At 41.9% G+C, this 17,672-nt stretch overlaps 1 protein-coding gene across 7 annotated transcripts in view; it reads right to left on the bottom strand.

The window, feature by feature from the left end:
* Positions 1-3,795: 3,795 nt before the first annotated feature.
* The window catches only part of arhgap33 (Rho GTPase activating protein 33), an 89,512-nt gene continuing 75,635 nt past the window's right edge, over positions 3,796-17,672 (bottom strand). For 6 of the 7 annotated variants that reach the window (XM_037533921.1, XM_017715671.2, XM_037533924.1 and 3 more), the window contains 7 exons: positions 14,964-15,120; positions 12,989-13,128; positions 12,654-12,728; positions 11,488-12,236; positions 10,457-10,637; positions 9,790-10,142; positions 3,796-8,249 (listed from right to left, as the gene is read on the bottom strand). In XM_037533921.1, the coding sequence (XP_037389818.1) occupies positions 5,844-8,249; positions 9,790-10,142; positions 10,457-10,637; positions 11,488-12,236; positions 12,654-12,728; positions 12,989-13,128; positions 14,964-15,120 (4,061 nt within the window). In that variant the 3' untranslated portion in view covers positions 3,796-5,843. The remainder of the gene's footprint in view (positions 8,250-9,789; positions 10,143-10,456; positions 10,638-11,487; positions 12,237-12,653; positions 12,729-12,988; positions 13,129-14,963; positions 15,121-17,672) is intronic. The other variant, XM_017715670.2, reaches the window with a different exon arrangement.

The following is a 17,672-nucleotide window of genomic DNA, read 5'->3' as shown; positions in this document are numbered from 1 at the left end:
TAGTAGCTAACAAAACAGCAAAGAGGAAGCTTTAAGACGAACACTGTTTATTTAGAGACGAATGGACTTTTTGCTTTATAATCACTCCAGCTGGTTTCCTGATGCGTTTAATCTGCAGAGAAACTGTCAAAAAAAAAAAAAGTCACGAAGCTGAAATCAGCTTTTCGTTCAAATTTTCATGTTCACCTTAAATGGGACAGCAGTTGGCAACATTCTGGCGCCATTTAAGGTGGAACGGGAAAATTCGAACAAGAAGCTGCAGCTTCGAAAAAAGTCGAACGTTAAGAGACATTTTACCAGAAACTTCTACTTGCGTGGAAAAGTTTCCTGCTGGAGATGCGAGAAAAGCTTAAAGCAGAGCAAAGTAAGTCTGTGTTTTTGTTTATTTCATATCTGTAGTTTACACTAGGACATTAGCATATACTAAAACAAGATGGTGAAACGCTGCTTCAATAAAATAAACATAAAATGTTGTGGTTCCCAAGGTGGTTTGGTTTTTGTAGAAACCTGACAAAATGGCTCCTTTTAACATTTTTTTGTTGCCGACCCCGGAGCTACAGGGAACAAATGTTTGGTATGTGCGCAAAGAAGAAAAGAAAAAAAAAAAAAAACTTCAAATGTGCCATCACCTTTGTATAAGCCATGATTTGAAAAAGAAAAAAAAAAAAAAAAAAAGGAATTTGACCAGGTGCACCCAAACCTTTGCTCATAACTGAGTATACTGTTCATTTGGGAGTTAACAGGTCATACAGCGTCAGAAACCACAAACAAGTCTACGAAAACACAGGAACGGTCTCCAAAGTTCAGTGTTTTTGATCAATGACAGGTTGACAGGTGGGGTGGTGGGAGTATGTGATGCTTCTCAGATGATTTGTATAATTAAAAAAAAATATTATCCAAAAATCTAGACGTTTTAGAGGCAAAAGTATTATTTTTATGGAAGATTACAGTTAAAAAATAAAAATCTGGGTTTTAAATCGGGGTTTAGCCACTGGGCCATGAACCAGAAGCGCCTTTGTTGTAGTGGTGGATCCAACTGATAGTGGTAGTACAACTGAACTACATACAAATTTCAGTCTTTTTTCACTATATTCTGAGAAAAGTCTTAATCTTGACTAGGTCTTGCCTCATGTATGCTGAGCAACATATCTTAGAGTGAAAACTATAATCACAAAATGAGCTGAATTTCTTTTGCCTCTTCTAATTTTCATTTTTTAAAGCAATGTTAATTTCTGGAATTCATAATTGGGTGGGCCTTGAGGTGTACAAGGCTGAGAACCAGTGTTTTAAATGATATGAAGAGTCATGTTTGATATGACCATGAATATAGACCAAGTAGGTGAAAAGTTGACATTTGATTTCAGGTTTGATTTAAAGGGGAAATCTATACATTTCTCAATGTCTGCAATGTTTGAGATTGTGGAAAAATATCCCTGCAGATTTCTTTGAAAAACTGAAAGCATGTCTCATAAAAAGAATGGAAGCTATACTAAAAGTAAAGAGTAGACTCAGTAAATAATGAGATGTTTTTCTATGTTTAGTTGTTGAGGCTCCTGTAATTTTCTGTCATGTATCTTTTTTCTGACACAGAATAATCTCATACTTATTAAAGGCCATTTTGGTTGGAAATGTAACAAATTAAAGTATGGTGTCAGATTTTTCAATACACTATATGTGGGAAGAATATGCTGCGTTTGAGTTTTTGCCCTTTTAGTGACTGAAAAAAAATACAACAAACAATATTTATGACTGATGCAACCATCAAGTTTTTAATTCACACATTGGTAAATATTACAAAATATGATGAATTGCCTTTTGCAAAGTGCTACAAGGCAGAAAGAGTGACCATTGGACAGGAAGATTAGGTTTAAAGCACACAGACCCACACGCACCCACACAGTCTGTTGAAATACATAGGTAGTATTACCATTTGGAGGAGTGTTACCATGTTGTAGGAAATTTTTCCCTTGTACTTATTTACTGCATAGTTATGGATAAAAAAGACAAAGCTCTGACATACACAGATACATTCACTCACGTGCACACATAAAAACACACGCGCGCACACACTTCATGCTAAACCTTGTACCTTCAAGACTTGTCAGCAAAAGTAGCTCACTATTAAAAAGCAGATGAAAAAATATGCAGTGGAAAGCAGAGCCAACTGCTTAGAGAAAGACACCAGCGTTTTTCAACCCAGTCTCCATCTGCCACATCTATAATTCCCTTTGATTACCACAATCATTTTAACACATTTTCTTGTGCTTGAAAAAGGTCAGAGTACCTCGAAACCTGCTCACAACAGGCCTCTGAAGTTGTGCGTCTTTGGTGTCATGCCCATATAAGGAATCTAAGGAGTCTAAGGAAGTTTTCTCCATGAGAAAAGTAACTAGTGTTGTCAGAAGCCATCTCCACTGCACCCTGTAATAAACATAAATGTTCCACAAATGATGTGGAACATTGACAAATGCCGTCCTTCCTCCCGAGTGTCACTACATTGTCTTATACACTCACCGGCCACTTTATTAGGTACACCTTGCTAGTAAAAGGTTGGACCCCCTTTTGCCTTTAGAACTGCCTTAAGATGTTGGAAACGTTCCTCAGAGATTTTGGTTGGTTATTTGAGTTACTGTTGCCTTTCTATCATCTGGAACCAGGCTGCCCATTCTCCTCTGACCTCTCACATCAACAAGGCATTTTCGTCCACACAACTGACCGCTCACTGGATATTTCCTTTTTTTCGGACCGTTCTCTGTAAACCCTAGAGATGGTTGTGTGTGAAAATCCCAGTAGATCAGCAGTTTCTGAAATACTCAGACCAGCCCGTCTGGCACCAACGACCACGCCACGTTCAAAGCCCCTTAAATCCCCTTTCTTCCCCTTTCTGATGCTCGGTCTGCAATTCAGCAAGTTGTCTTGACCACCTGTACATGCTGTGTGATTGGCTGATTAGCTGTGTGTGTTAACAAGTAACTGAACAGGTGTACCTAATAAAGTGGCTGGCAAGTGTTGTACAGTGTCAGGTGAGTCAAAAGTCACAGGACAGGTTTTATTTTATTATCGACTTTTATCTCTGGGGTCATCTCAAAGAAATTGTGTATGCTGAGAAAATCCGCAACAAACACCACCTTCAGCACCGCATCGTGGGGGCTTGTGACAGCGTAAAAAATGAAATAAGATAAAACGGTGTCCTGTGACTTTTGACTCACCCTGTATAGCAGATATTAGTCAAAATAGGAATAATACTACAAGCAAGCGATCACTGCACACGGAGATAATGTTACATGAAAGGAAGTCTTTCCATTAAACATTTAACAGAGTCACACATTAACATTGCCTAGTCAATCTGTTGCCTACACCTGCCAAAGCAACTAAACCAGCACTTTTTTCCAGAGCTTAGTGGTTTGTGTGAGGTATTTTGGCAACACTGCCAGTACTCAGATGTCAATTGCCAAAATACCTCACACCAACCACTAAGTGCTGGTTTAGTCATTTTGACTAGGCAATGTTAATGTGTGACTCTGTTAAATGTTTGACTCTGTTAAATGTTTAATGGAAACGCAGCATGTAGCAATAGCCATATTTCAGCTCTTTAATGACTCTGAATTCAGAGGGACCTTCTAGCTTGGAGGAACAAAACAGGTACAGTAAAAGATACTGGCTCTGAAACATTTTAGTTTACAACAGGCACAACAGCGCTACAACGCTATTCGTTTTTGTCAGAGAAAACCAGCTTAGACCTTGATTCCCTAATACGGGCATGACACCAAACACAAAAAGATGATACTTTGGAGGTTTACTGCTCTAAATTCAACTGTGCTTTTAGCCAACAGGTTGTTTTTTTTTTTACTTAGTAATCGGCTGTACACTACAGAAGTGGTGAATGGAGATTAGATTAAGAAGTGTTGTAGTATTCCTTTAAGGATAGGGCATGTACCACGATGAGAGCAAAGGCTCAGTATCTGTATTAATACTTACTCAAGAGGTAAAGTTCATGCCTCAACATGTTACTGAACAATGGCTCACGCAAAGGCATCAGTAACTATGAATATTCCTACAGGTGTCAACCCTGTTACACCCTAAGGGATGTACAACCAGGAGATCCGGCTTTGAATAGAATTTTAGCACTAACCTAATCTAATGCACCCAATCCATTGAAACAAAGTCATCAGCAACATCTGAAGGTGCAGCATGATGAATGTTTAGGCTTGGCAATAAACTATTAAATGTAGATCCCCAGGGGTTCCACTTGCCCAATTGAAATGTTTTCATTGCATTGACCTACCACATGTAAAGACTAGGCCTGCAAAATATAGACTAAATCGAATATCACATTTATAAATACCTTTGTTATTTTAACCACAAATTTGATGGATCATCTGAATACCTTGACTGAAGACTCATCTGGACCATCTGTGAGGGGTTAGAGTGCTCACAGCACATAAAGCATTTAGTGAATGTTTAGTGGTTTGCAATCTGTGATGCAAGTACTGCAAAGGCCAGTATTGTGACAATTAACAGACAACATATTGCTCCTGGAGCTCTACCCTTCATCAGAGCTTATTTACAATTCTAATCCACCACACATGGCTCCACTACAGACACCGAAGATTCAGAGTGGTTTGAGCTCAGATGTTTTAGTTTTGGAACTTAATTATAGGACCAAGAAGTTTGATTTCCAGTAACCAGGAGTTGGCTACCTCTGATGTAGTGTACACTATGCTGTAGTGGTGACCGTTATGTGGAACTTATGAATGCAGACAGAGCTTTGCCTTACCTAAAGGGATTAGATTGGATTCACATTTTCCACAATTCTTCAGACTCTGAAAAATGACAGGTTCTACAGGTGTCCGATGCCACACGTAAAGGGCACTGGTCACAGCAAAAATCCTAACCTATGTCCGTATTATTTTCCTATTCTATATCCATAGTTTTCAACTGACTGATGCAACGTTTAAGAATCAGCACAACAATTACAGGCATAGTTCAGCTATTGAGATCCCCACATGCTCTACTTAGAACCAAACATACAGTGCTGTACCTTGCATAAATATGGACAGACGCACACATACACACTAATGGCAGTGTTTTCCTTCTCTTTCTTTTTATGTACTTTTGAACAGGAGACTAATGAGACAGAAGCACTCATACAAAAATGAAAAGACATTCTCTTTCACTCGCTCTCTCATATATACCAATGAATAAAAACTAAAATTACAGTCCTATACTTCACATACCTGAAACAAAAAAAATATATTTTACATGCTTTCTTTGAAGTGAAAACTTAAGTTAACTTAAAAAAATGAAAAAGCAATAAAAACAAAAATGTCTGGCTGCTACCAACAGCAGAAACGTTGAGACAAAATAGAACAGATTGCTTCTTTAAAAACCACCAGCAGCACAAGGTTATAGTCAGACTTTACCCCCCCTCCTCAAAAAAAAAAAGGAAGGGAAAAAAACAAATCAACTGAGCTTATTTCCAAGTACAGCTCTCTCTGTCCTGTCATCTAGTGTGCTTGTAATAAAGTAACTTAAACCCAGAAAGTACCTAAAGCAGAAAAACACCACCACTATGCGAATACCTGATACTCCCTTCAGAGGGACAGCAGCCATACAATTCTCTTATGCCCTCTGCTGGACAGCACAGTGTCTACTGGAATGTTTACATATCTAAGCCACTTTACGGTTCACTTCTTTGATTCTTTAACTTTGCCTTCTTACACCTCCATCTTGGTTCTGTCTGTCTCTCCCAGTTTCTCTCACTGGTACAGCAGTGGGGTTATATTAGGACATTCATCAGATTGGATCTCACACTCAGTCTTAACAAGGTGGTCAATTGTGCTTCAGCAGTAGCTGCGGGTCTGGCCCTCTGTGTGGATGGTCCAGTTAGGACCGGGCAGACTTCCCTGCCGGTTTAGGCCCCGCTGGCCGCGGAGCGCTGTAGGCCGAAGAGTGGGATCCAGGATCATGTCCCTGTGTGGGGCACTGGGGTAGTGGGGAAGGACCGGACCTGCCTGGTAAGGGTACTGGTTATATGGATTGACAGCCATTTGGGGCCCGTATCCTCTTGGGGTGCTTAGCGGCAAGTTTGAGAAAGCTGCTGATGTGCTGGGAGAATTAGAGGTGTGTGGTGTGCCTGGGTGAGCCTGGGGGCTTCGACTAGGATATGGAGGGTCCTGGTAATGAGGTCTTGGGGGGTAAGGGTTAGGGGTTGTGCTGTCTCCTTGGGGGGCTGGGATAAAGTCTTGACTTCTGTAAAACTTAAGGACATGGTCACCAGACGGCATGACGTCAAAGGCTTGCCGGTACTGGCTGCCGGAAGAACGGCGCAAGGGGTCCTGCCGTTGGAAAGCTCCAGAGCCTTCCCGTGGTGTGCCCTGGCCCTCAAAATGACTCCGAGATGGTCCAGGGGTGTACACATTGTAGGCAGGTGGAAGGCGCTGTTGCTGCTGACTGGGGTAAGGGTTAGGGGGGTACTCTATGTGGGGCGAGGAGGATGCAGAGGATGATGTGGCCAGGCTTGGACCCTCTCTTTCATCCTCTGCCAGCTTCTCAATCAACAAGGAGGCAATGTCCTTTCCTGTCAAAGCGTGTCTAGGCTCCGAACTGGATGTCTGAGGGTCCGAGCGGCTGCGGAAGTGCGCCATGTTGATCTCGGTGGGCATTTCCAGTGCTCTTGAATCTGAGGCAGCGTCATTTTGTGCAGGGCTTTCAAAGCTAGTTGTGGGACTCTCCAGCTCTGTAGTCTGGCATAAGGGCTGCTGTTCATCCTCTGGCAGTGGCTCAGGAGGGGGTGCAGGAGGTTCAGCCACTTGATGTGTATCTCCATCGAGATCAGTGGTGGCCCAGGTCTTAGCATTCACTCCAGCTCCTGGAGGGCTGGTGAAAGGGTAGTTCACATAGATGGGCTCTGACTGCTCTTTTGAGGGAGGTTTATGTGCTTGTAGTGGGGAAGTCTGGGATGACTGAGCCTGGGGCGACTTTGACGTGGCAGGCTGATGGTGACTCAGCAGTGCCTCCTCTGGCCTGGAGGACTCAAAGTACCGATAGCACACTTTCCCGTTTTCAAAGTACGGGTGCAGCTGGGAGGCAGTGAGGTCAGATGAGGGTGAACGCTGTGGACAGTGCAGGCTGCGTTGATGCACGGACAGGGGCACCAGACAACTGGAGGATGGCAAGCCAGCAGAGGCGGGGATCGGGTGCATTTCACTACGAACCAGCTTTACAGAGGAAGATGTTTGGCGCTGGAGCCGAGGGTGGCGATGACCTGGCAGATGGTCTTGGGGATGACGATGAGAATGGGAGTGAGAAAAGGAGAAGGAGTGTGAGTGGGCTGCAGCCCAGGCACGGGTGGCCTCGGAGGACCAAAGCTGAGGAGTCCTGGTGGATGCAGGCACCTGTGAATACTGGGGTGGAGGGTGGCTCCTGGACAGGGGTCTCTGGTTGGCTGGGTCTGAAAGACGGTAGTTACCCTCTAGATCAAGCCTCATGTTCTGGTAGCTGTGCTGGGAGTAGCTAGGTGGGCCTTGAGGATGCTCAGGGGCACCAATCTCATAGTAGAAGTTCTCCATTTTGGATGGGTCTTCAGAAGATGAGAACGCAGGTCGGACATGAGGTAACTGGCCCTGCTGCTGCATGGGAGGTTGTACAGTCTGCGTAGCCTGGGCCGCCTGGCTGGCCATTCTTGCTGCATGATAGCGGGACAGTGCATCTGATGTGCTACTAACGCGCTCTGAAAAAGCTCTAGAAAGTGGTGGGTTGCCCTGAGCTGGACCTACCATGCGCCGGATGCGTCCGGCGTCCAGGGAGCGGCGTGTAAAGTCCTGCCGGTCGGTATTGGAAAGTGGAGCTCTTTGTGGGACAAGATCCAATGGTTTAGGGGGTACTTTGGGTCGTGTGGGATGGAAGGCACGTACCTGTGCCAAGGGTGAGCTTTCTGATTTGGAGTGCAGAAGCTGGGAGTGAGATTGGGCAGGGGACATGGACTGAGTACTGGACTTCTGTTGCTGGAGGTGTGGAGCGGAGAACTGGCGGCCATAGGCTGGGGGCTTCCTCTGTGGGGGAGCCTCACTGGCAGAGGGGGGGCTTGATTTTGAAGGCTCTGTTGGTGGTTGAGGAAGCTGTTGCTGATTCTTATAGATGGGGCTCGGGGTTTTCTCGTTGTCCCCAGAAGAGCTGCCAGCAGACAGTTCAGAGTTGGATGCTCCAGAATCAGAAACTGAGGCATCAGAGGAGAGCGTTCCTGTGTCCTGTTAGGGAGAGAAACAACACAATTTTTTAAATCTGAGAAGTACTGCTGCATTCAGAAGTAAAACTCAGTGAATCCTCAATAGAAAAACTGCATTAATTTTTTTTATAACACTGATTAAAGAGACTGGATGCATGTCAACCTCAAATGCATATCAAATCTCCAAACTGCTAGAACTAAGAAACAAATGATATAGGTCCTTCGCAGGTCCTGTTAAGGAAAGGCAGGACAAAACATCTGTACTTAAGTATAATAATAATATTTATTAATATAGCACTTTTCATGCTAGGTGATAAGGCTTAACATTAATACAAGCAATTATGTAAGAAAAGAATCATGTAAGAAAATGACAAAATTAAAAATGCTAAATAGCTAGAGGTGTAGAGTTTTAATTAATTTAGTCACTTGTGCTGAATCATTCTGTTTATAACAAATGTACGAACAAGTTTCTCTGCATTGCTCTGAGTAAGAAATTCTCAGAACTTTGGCAAATGTTTCTCAAGTGATAAGCTACTTTAGTGACTGCATTGACATGTTGGATAAACCAGAGCTCAGAATCTAAAATTACATCCAGATTTCGTATGTCTGGTTTTTCATAATCTAGTTGTAGAAAATTTTATGACATCCACTGAGAAATATCTGGAAGCTGGTGAGTTTGCCTATAGAGTCTTGATTAACAGAAGGAATGGAAATGTACAATTGTGCTTCATCAGCATAGCTATGAAAAAATTCAACTTCACCAGAGGTAACATGTACAAAGAGAAAAGCAAAAACCCTAAACCTTTGTGGGACTCCACAACAAATGACTGATTCCCCAGTGAAACCATGAACTACCTATTATCTAAATATTATATAAAACATTCTAAAACTGAGAGGTCTACCTGACATTCAAGCTGTGGACTAGAATCTTGTGATCAACATTAAGATCCAATAAGACCAAAATAGAAGGATTTTGTGCATCAGGTCGTTGACAGCACAAACCAATGCTGTCTCGGTACTATGGTTAGAATGAATATCTGATTTAAACATCATATAACTTGTTTGAAATTGGATACAGAAACATTACAAAATATAAAATTACTAAAATTATTATACATACTTTTGGATAAAAGTAGAAAGTTCTTGCTTTTGAATGTACTGACACATCAAAAATAAAAGCACTGTGAAAAAAACATACTGTATTGTGATGATTGTAAGTTCAGTGGTTAACAGCTAATTTCATGTCTTCTAAACTCAAGCACAGAAGTTTGCACCTTGTCCACCTCTACTTGGTTAATGTCTAAAGTCATTATTTTAAGTTTGAAATTGAAGTTATTTTTGGTGACATTTTGAATTTGTTGGACTGTAAACATGTTGTCTTCAAGAATCAGTGGATTTGCCATTTATACGTTTTCCACAAAGTTTTCAAACTGTGGCTTTAAGTAGGGCATAAACGAATCCAATTACATTCCAATTAAACAGATTCTATTTTACAGTTCGATAAGACCTTTATTCACAGCAGCCTCCCAATATTTTGTATGTATGTGCAAACAAGAACAGACCTGGCCTTGGGGTGACCTTGACTCCTCCTCATGTGATCTGTCTGGAGTCTTCTCAGAAGCACCATCTTCACCCTCACCCTCAGTCATCCACACAGACAGGGGGCGCACCGTGGAGTATAGTTGGTCAGGGTCTGAGGACAGCAGCGCCCCTGCGTCTGCGGAGAGGGACCTCTGGAAGCGGGTGTCGGTCTCAGGAGGGGTCTGCCGGGGCCGGTAGGGAGGAGAAGCACCCTGCCGGAGAGCTTTGTTGGCACTCTCCGTTAGGGCCAAGGCCATGAGACGTGCTGGGTTTTTTGGAGGAGGGGGAGGAGGCTGCTGCGAGGGCAGGGGGGCACCAGTGGGACCAATAATGTCTGGGAGAGAAGAGAGTGGCAAAAATGTAGAGCATGAGGTTGGAATGCACCAATACACACACATTTATGTATATTTTATATTATCAATAACAAAAAATCTTTGTATGCAAGTCTATGGCACAAATATTACTGAATTTATTCAACTGTATTATGAAAAAAAGGGCCCCTCAAGACAGTCAACATTTTTACTCCAATCCAACACATAACACATGCAACATCTGGGGGGCCCTGAGGACTGGGATGGTAAACACTGCTCTATAGCATTCTATACTAATATTGATGATGGAACATAATAACAGCATGACACTACTTACTGGGGCCCTTGATCTTGGCCTCGTGGCCCAGCTTGCTGCTTAGCTCCAGTTGGCAGCTCTCTGTGAGTTGGAAGTCACATGATCTCAGCAGCATGGATATCATTTGAGGTGGCTGGGAAGGTCCACCCCCTGGAGTCCCAGGCTGCAATTCGCCAGCTCGTCCGCCAATCATTTCCAGCACCTGAAAGGTTGAGTAATTTCTGTGACTATGCATAAGCATGTGCATCACCACGAGAAAATGATACAGTAAGTATGGATCTCACATGGATCTGTGAAAAAAACATCACTTTTGGAACAGATTAATGGTTCGATCTTCAAGATTCATCTAATTCTGTTTTGCCCTACTGAGCTTTATTTGTACTACTGTTGTAAATATGACAAACGGACAGATTCTCTCATTTAGATGTGTGCAGTGTGGAACTATTTTAAAGTGGAAGATGGAAACCAGACATCAGCCACTTGTAATATCTGTAATATCAACATTTCAACTGTAATTAAACAGCATTTTGTCAAAACATGGTTAAAGTAACTGCAAGGAAAATCGGTGAACACTTACTATCACTCAGCATTGTGTTTGTCATTTAAAAATAAAAAATCTAGCCAAAATAAATAAATCAATAAATAAAAACAACCAAACTTTACAAATAGGACTTTAGGGGCCTTTTTGGGTTGTTTAGAAAATAATAGCGCAGTTCCATAAAAGTTGCAGTTAACTGTCATACTTGATTTGGCCACGAAACTAATTAATCTACAAAGAATAACCTGATGCTACTTTGTCTAATGCCGTTTAATCTGATTGTACGTGAGACATGACAAGTTTTTAACAAAAGCCAGAGCTGTATGATGTTTAAAACCTCACGCTGTGCTCTGAGGATGCTTTAAAGTAAAGTATATACAGTAATCAGATTTTGTACAGGTATGAAATGTGCCTGCCTCAGTGGCACACATTAGCCCCCCGAAGCCTCTTCTTGAGCAGCACAGCTCAACAGCCAGGCTTTTAGAGCAGCTATTACCAGCTGTGTGAAATTCACCTTGGCAGGAACGCTGATGGCGATGGGGTCAGATATATCCAGAGGAGGTGACTTTGGTGCTTTAGGAGACAGCGCGTGTACCATCTTCTTTGTAAAGGAGCGCCTCTCCTGTGGAGGCTGCGAGGATGGGGTAGAGGTTGCCGGAGCAGAAGGCTGATTGTGGGAGGGGCTTAGGTTGGACTCTCCTTGCTGAGTGTTGCTAGAGGCAGGGTTAGAGGCAGCAGAGGGCCTGTGCTGGCAGAACACCTGCTGGGGTGGGGCAGCAGCCGCCAATATCAGACTCCTGCGGGCTGCAGCTTCTGACTGGTTGAGCACAGAGTCTGGGTCTTCTGTGATTGACCGCTGACTGCCAGAGCGGGCATGTCCTTGGTGACTCAGGCAGCGGTAGGGAGGGGGTGTAGCTGCGGGTGGAGACTCCCTGCCTCCAGGGGCGATGGCACTGCCTCCAATCCCGATTGGCCCGTCATCCGGGAAGGTGGGGCTAAAGTCAATGACATCCTCGGCCATCCAGGAGGCGGCAGGGTCCTGCGAGAAATCGGGCAGCATGTATACCCCCTCCTCGTCATCTTCCTCATCCTCTTCCTCATCCACATCTCGGGCCTCCTCAGGCAGCAAGCTGTCGTATGAGCGGCTAGGTGGGATCTGAGCTGGAGGGGGCTGGGGTAGGAGCTGAGGGTCCATGGAGGCGGCCAGAGAGAGGCCATCACTGCTGGAGCGAGGCCTTCGCAAGCGCTGTAGCTTCCCCTGACCTGAGAGAAAGAAAAAAAAAGCACCACATTACCTTCTAATATAGTGGTGTGCAAGTACATATACATGGCACTTTGTTACCTGAGAAACTTGCCTGGAATATGCTCAAAAATGTATTAATTCTAAAGACTCTTGTAATAAAAGTTAACATATATAAAATGCTCTGTTTTATGGCACCAAACTATGGAATCCAGAACAAACTAAATACACTATTGTGCTCTAATACACTGCTTCCATGCTTGAGCCACACCACTGCAACTAGCTGATTAGCTGAAGTGGGTGTTAGCAGATGTCAAATAGATGACATACAGGCAAAACAAGTGCAACATCCACTAAGTGGTGCTACTGATATCTACTTTGCATACATTTTTGTAGTTATCCTTTTAAATTAAAAAGTGCCTGAGGTCATTTGTTCCTACCTGCTCCACTGTGTTGAGAAGACAGAGACTCTTCACTCTTAGCTGACCTCAGAGTCACACTGTCCACCCTGCAACCTGAAGCCATGACAACAGACATTAAGATGCTACTGATTCTCTGTCAACAAGGAGTCGGTATTCATGTGATTCAATAAGTATGGGGAAAGATCTGAGTGAGAGTAAATCTAGGCAGGAATGGGTAAATGAATAGCACCACACAGACAACCATAGGCAATAAGTGACAATACACAATGTAGGCTTAGGTCTATGGATGTAAACAGTTTTAGATGAGGTCTCCTCCCATACAATATTACCAAATTAACAGTGGGACTCAATACCTGCATGAGAGGTTGCAGGCTGGAATAAGGAGCTGATCCGTATGGGCTTACGCCGGCCTGAGCCTGCAGGCTTCCCAATCGCAAAAAATGTCTTCCAGCTCCCTCCAGCTGCCTTCCGCACCTTCAGGCCTCTTTTCCTTCTATACAAGTAAAGAAACAGACACCATAACAGTTATTTAATGCACCACTGTAAAACTAATAATAGACTTATTTATTCCTAGACCTTTTTAGAACACATTTCCAAAGTGCTTTACAGAAAAATCAACAAAAATTATTACAAAAATGTTATAAACTAACGAATGTCAGTAAATTTGGACAAGAAAGTAAAAGAAAAGCAAGGCTGTGGTACAAGACTGCCAGAACCTTTGTGGGCGTACAGCCATTTGCCCCACCAGATCTCAGAGTACTGTGGTGATGTCCCACTACCTTTTGAGTTCAGGACGCGCACTTAAAAACCTCCGCATTCCCTAAACTGTATGAAGTGAAAGAGTAAAACTCTTAAGCAGCAGAGCCAATCAGAATCTCCATTTCAGATGGGAGGAGCTTTCAGACCTTGGATCGTGCAGACCTGTCTGCACAACCTGCTGCTTTAACATTTCACTCTTTACAAACGTTCACATCGTTCCTGCACTGCGAGCTGCTGTAAACAATAAGAGACGAGCAATGAAATATGACATGCGTTAAGATTTTGGTACAGGGACTGAGGCATCTTTTTAGCCAAGCATCAGCGCCTTGATCGATTACACTGAAACTGGTACACACACACACACACACACAGACGATAAGCGTCTCTATTTCCTGTTTCTCTGTTTTCATGGTGAATGTGAGAATAACAGAGCGTTTGCACCCCTGCAAAACTTCAAATCAAGATTTAGCCCAATTTAGCCTTTGCAGTCCACCATCCGAACCAAATGAAAGAGATACATCACAAAACTGTGGTGTGTCTTTAGAGAATGAACTGTGTATGAAAACAGCCTGATGATGATCTTCAGAGATGTTCGCTAACAAATACTGCTATCGGAGGCTGCAGCTACTGAATCTGGTAAAGTATTAATACTTGCATAAAATAATTACATGAGTAAAAGTACTTTCCCAAAACAACTTGAATAGAACAATAATAATACAAAAGAAGAAGAATGAAAATCGATGTAAGTACTCAGTACTGCAGTGCAACTTCTACTACATCCAGCATTTATCGCATAGGAACTGAAGATTGTGAGACTCAGGGATGTAACCAATCACAAAGCAGTACAAATATTGGCACCATCAAAGCAAACTTGCAAACTTAATATACACAAAAAAATGGAATTAACTGTATCTAAATATGAATGGCTATAACACAGCACAGTAAAAAATGCCTTTATTCACTAATATACCTCAGTAGAAATAAAAGTAATATAATCTGAAAAATACATATGACATGAAAGGCAGGTGTAGTAAGTGGACTGACCACATTTTGTCACTCAGCCGCTCAGCCTTTTAAAAATTTTATTTATTTTGAAACAGCATGTTTTGCCCCACCACTTTGAGTTGTGGCGTCACCCCTGCCCTGGTCCTATGATGCATTAAAACTATTTAACTGTTAATGGTGCCCCCTTGTGGAGAATTATCAGCACTCTAAATGTCAGTCAGTTGTTCTGTGTGAGGTTTTTTGCAATGTTTGAGTTTTTTGGGGTGATTAGTCAACTTTAGGCACTAACCAGAGAGAAAATTGGGTATGAATACAAAACAGAATATAAAATAGTGAGCGAGGCAGCGAGTTGGCCAGTGAGTCAGTGAGCCTTTTTTGGGTGATTAGTTAACTTCAGATACTTCAGAGATGCAGATATGAATATAAATATATACAAATAAAATTAAATAATAAACAAATAATATATAAACTATAATATAAAGGCCTCAATAGAAAAAAATAGATCAGTGCTAATCACACTGTCAGTGACATCATACACGGCATACCGTAACCCAGAAAGCCCACCTGTCACCAGGAAGGTCCAACACTGTGTGGAACCGATCCTGGAGGGGATGAGGAGATCCCTGCAGAAGCAGAGGGGCCTGGGAGCGGGCCCGAGCCTCCTCCAGAGACAGCAGCCGAGTAGACACGAAGGACTTTGGTCTGGTCAGGGACTGGCGAGCTGCAGAGACAGAAAGAGAGAGAGAGAGTGAGATTGTGACACTGACTAAGGGAAAAACGAGGCAGCAAAGACAAATCAGCAGCATCTGCAGGCGTAACGGCACAGGTGATGCATCGGTAGAGGAAGCTGATCTGTAAATGGAAAACGCAGGAAGCCTGATGGAGGAAAGATGTGCCAGTTGTTCCACACTTTTATATCCTGATTCATTACAGGGTACAGAAAAGACAAAGACATTATAAGCCTCTCAGAGCTGTAGAGCAGAGTAAGCGGACACAGAAATGTTATCTAATCAGGATGTGAAGCTTTGCTCATCAACAGGATTCAAAAAAGCCTGCATAAATGGTTAACGGGCATTTTCTGCATTGTAACAATAGACTGAAATAAAACAAAATGATTAAAAATGCAATTTAAAAAATGTAGCTAAAAACAATAAAAAAAAACTATAACAGACTAAATAAAATATAGATAAATAAACACAAATAAAATGAAGAAACAAGCTTATAAACTGAGCAACAATCTAAGGAATTACTGACAATTTTAAATTAAATTAAAAAAAAATGTACTAAAAAAGTGCTTATAATAGTGTTATAAAAGTGATATAATTTACTTGGAATCCTCAATTTAGTTTATACCAAGTGTGATTTTGCCAATAATGCACACATGAGCAAAGGAGAGCTTTTTTTTCCTTTCAATTTTATTTTTGTTAATTCAACTAATATTTAAGTGCATCTTAGAAAACAAACTATTGAAAGAAAAAAAGCTCTGCTTGCTACAAAACAGGCTCAAAAACTGACAAAGCACATTGCTAGTAAGCCTGAATTTAATTTCTACCAGGTATGATGTCGCCATTAACGCACAGATGAGCAAAGCAGGCGCACAAAAAGCTGGGATATAAATGAAGCTGAGATATAAATGAGTTACCTTCTTCCATTGTCTCACAGACACCAACACTGTAAACTGATAAAGTCTTACACTGATCTCTGGAATAAAAATACAGCTTAACCAGCTCCTGTAATCCTGCTGAAAGCTAAAAATGAAATCATACACGTTAAAACAGAGCAGAGACCTGAAGCCAAAAAGGTTTAAAAAGTAAGAAGAGGGCTTTATTTTTATTTTTCCATCTGTTTAGTACAAAAGTAACAGTGTCTTTTTAATGACGTCTGGCTCTCTGAACAGATGTAAACCCGTGCAAAAGATTTTTCCGTTCCATTTCAAAATTATAATCTTAATATAAAAACCAGGTAAGTGAACAGGACAAAATTGGAGTGCTCTTTCTGCTATTTTGAATCATAATTCTGCCATTCAGGTTCCCCTTTTAGGTCCTGAGCTCTGAGTCTCAGTTCCTCTCACTGTTTCAAACATGTTGCCCATGGCAACGCTCATTTTGGAGCTGGATCTGGATTCCTGGACAGCTGCTCTGGAACAATGACTGCTGCAAAAAAGTGCTGTACAAATAAAACTGAATGCAACACAAATGCAACACAGCAGAAGAAATTGTACAGCATTCTGGGAACTTTGAGGTGTTTCCATGGCAACAGTTGAATCTTGGTCTCGATTCAAGCTGCGGAGAAGCGGCGTTTCTCTGATTCGAGGTCCAGAGGGGAGGGGTCCATGACCTCCCCTCGAGCTTCCTGCAGACTGACCAGCCGCGTTCGTGGGGTCTTGCGCGGGATCTTGCGCTCCACCCCTCCTGTCGCTAGGGAAACACACAGGCTGATCTCAGTAACTATATCAGCTGGTTTGTGGTCTGTTCAGAACTCTAGCCACAGCTTCCTGTTTCACTTTGACTACCACAAAATACACTTCATACACACATTATTACTTTGGCAACATAAACTAGAACTTAATACAACACAGGTCACTGACAGCTAAAGCCATTATATAACAGGGTTACAAGTTTTACAAGTTTTAGTCTTGGGTGGCCAAAGGGAAAAGCTTGTGGTGGGCTGATGTGCCAAGATCACAAAACAATATACAAATAAAGAGATTTCCAATGTTTTTTGCGTATATTATACATGATAGACATTACACTATAATTTACTACTAAATACTTTAAAAATACTTCGCAAAGCACCTGGTCAAATGAGGTTTGGTGGACTTTATAAGTAAAAATGAGTACACATTTACTACAGAGAACAAATTTACATATGGCACATTTCTGCAAATTTAATTCCACATTGGACCATAAATTATAAAAATGAGCCATAATTTGTGCATCTCACACTTCAATATGTTAGGCAAAAAAATGTGCATTAAAAGTGCAGAACTGGTTTCCCTGTAGAGGATGTGATTTTACTTGTAAATTTTACTTGTAAATTTAATGTAAATGTAAATTTAACCAGTGGGACCAAACTTTTGCATATGACTTCATGTTACATTAGATTTTTTTCCAATATGTTAAACTAAGCAAATGAAATGTGCTCTAAAATCAGCAGAAAATGCCATATTTAAGTAAAACCTCTTATCTCCATGTTTTCTCTTTTTGACATAATTTGAAAATGCCTGTTGCTTTTTACATTTTATGTAAATTTCATGAAGAATGGACCAAAAGA

The sequence above is a fragment of the Pygocentrus nattereri genome, chromosome 24 (genome assembly GCF_015220715.1).
Source record: "Pygocentrus nattereri isolate fPygNat1 chromosome 24, fPygNat1.pri, whole genome shotgun sequence".
NCBI classification, from domain to species: Eukaryota; Metazoa; Chordata; class Actinopteri; order Characiformes; family Serrasalmidae; genus Pygocentrus; species Pygocentrus nattereri.
Note: the sequence above shows the minus strand (reverse complement) of the source record. Positions and strands in the feature narration are given on the sequence as shown.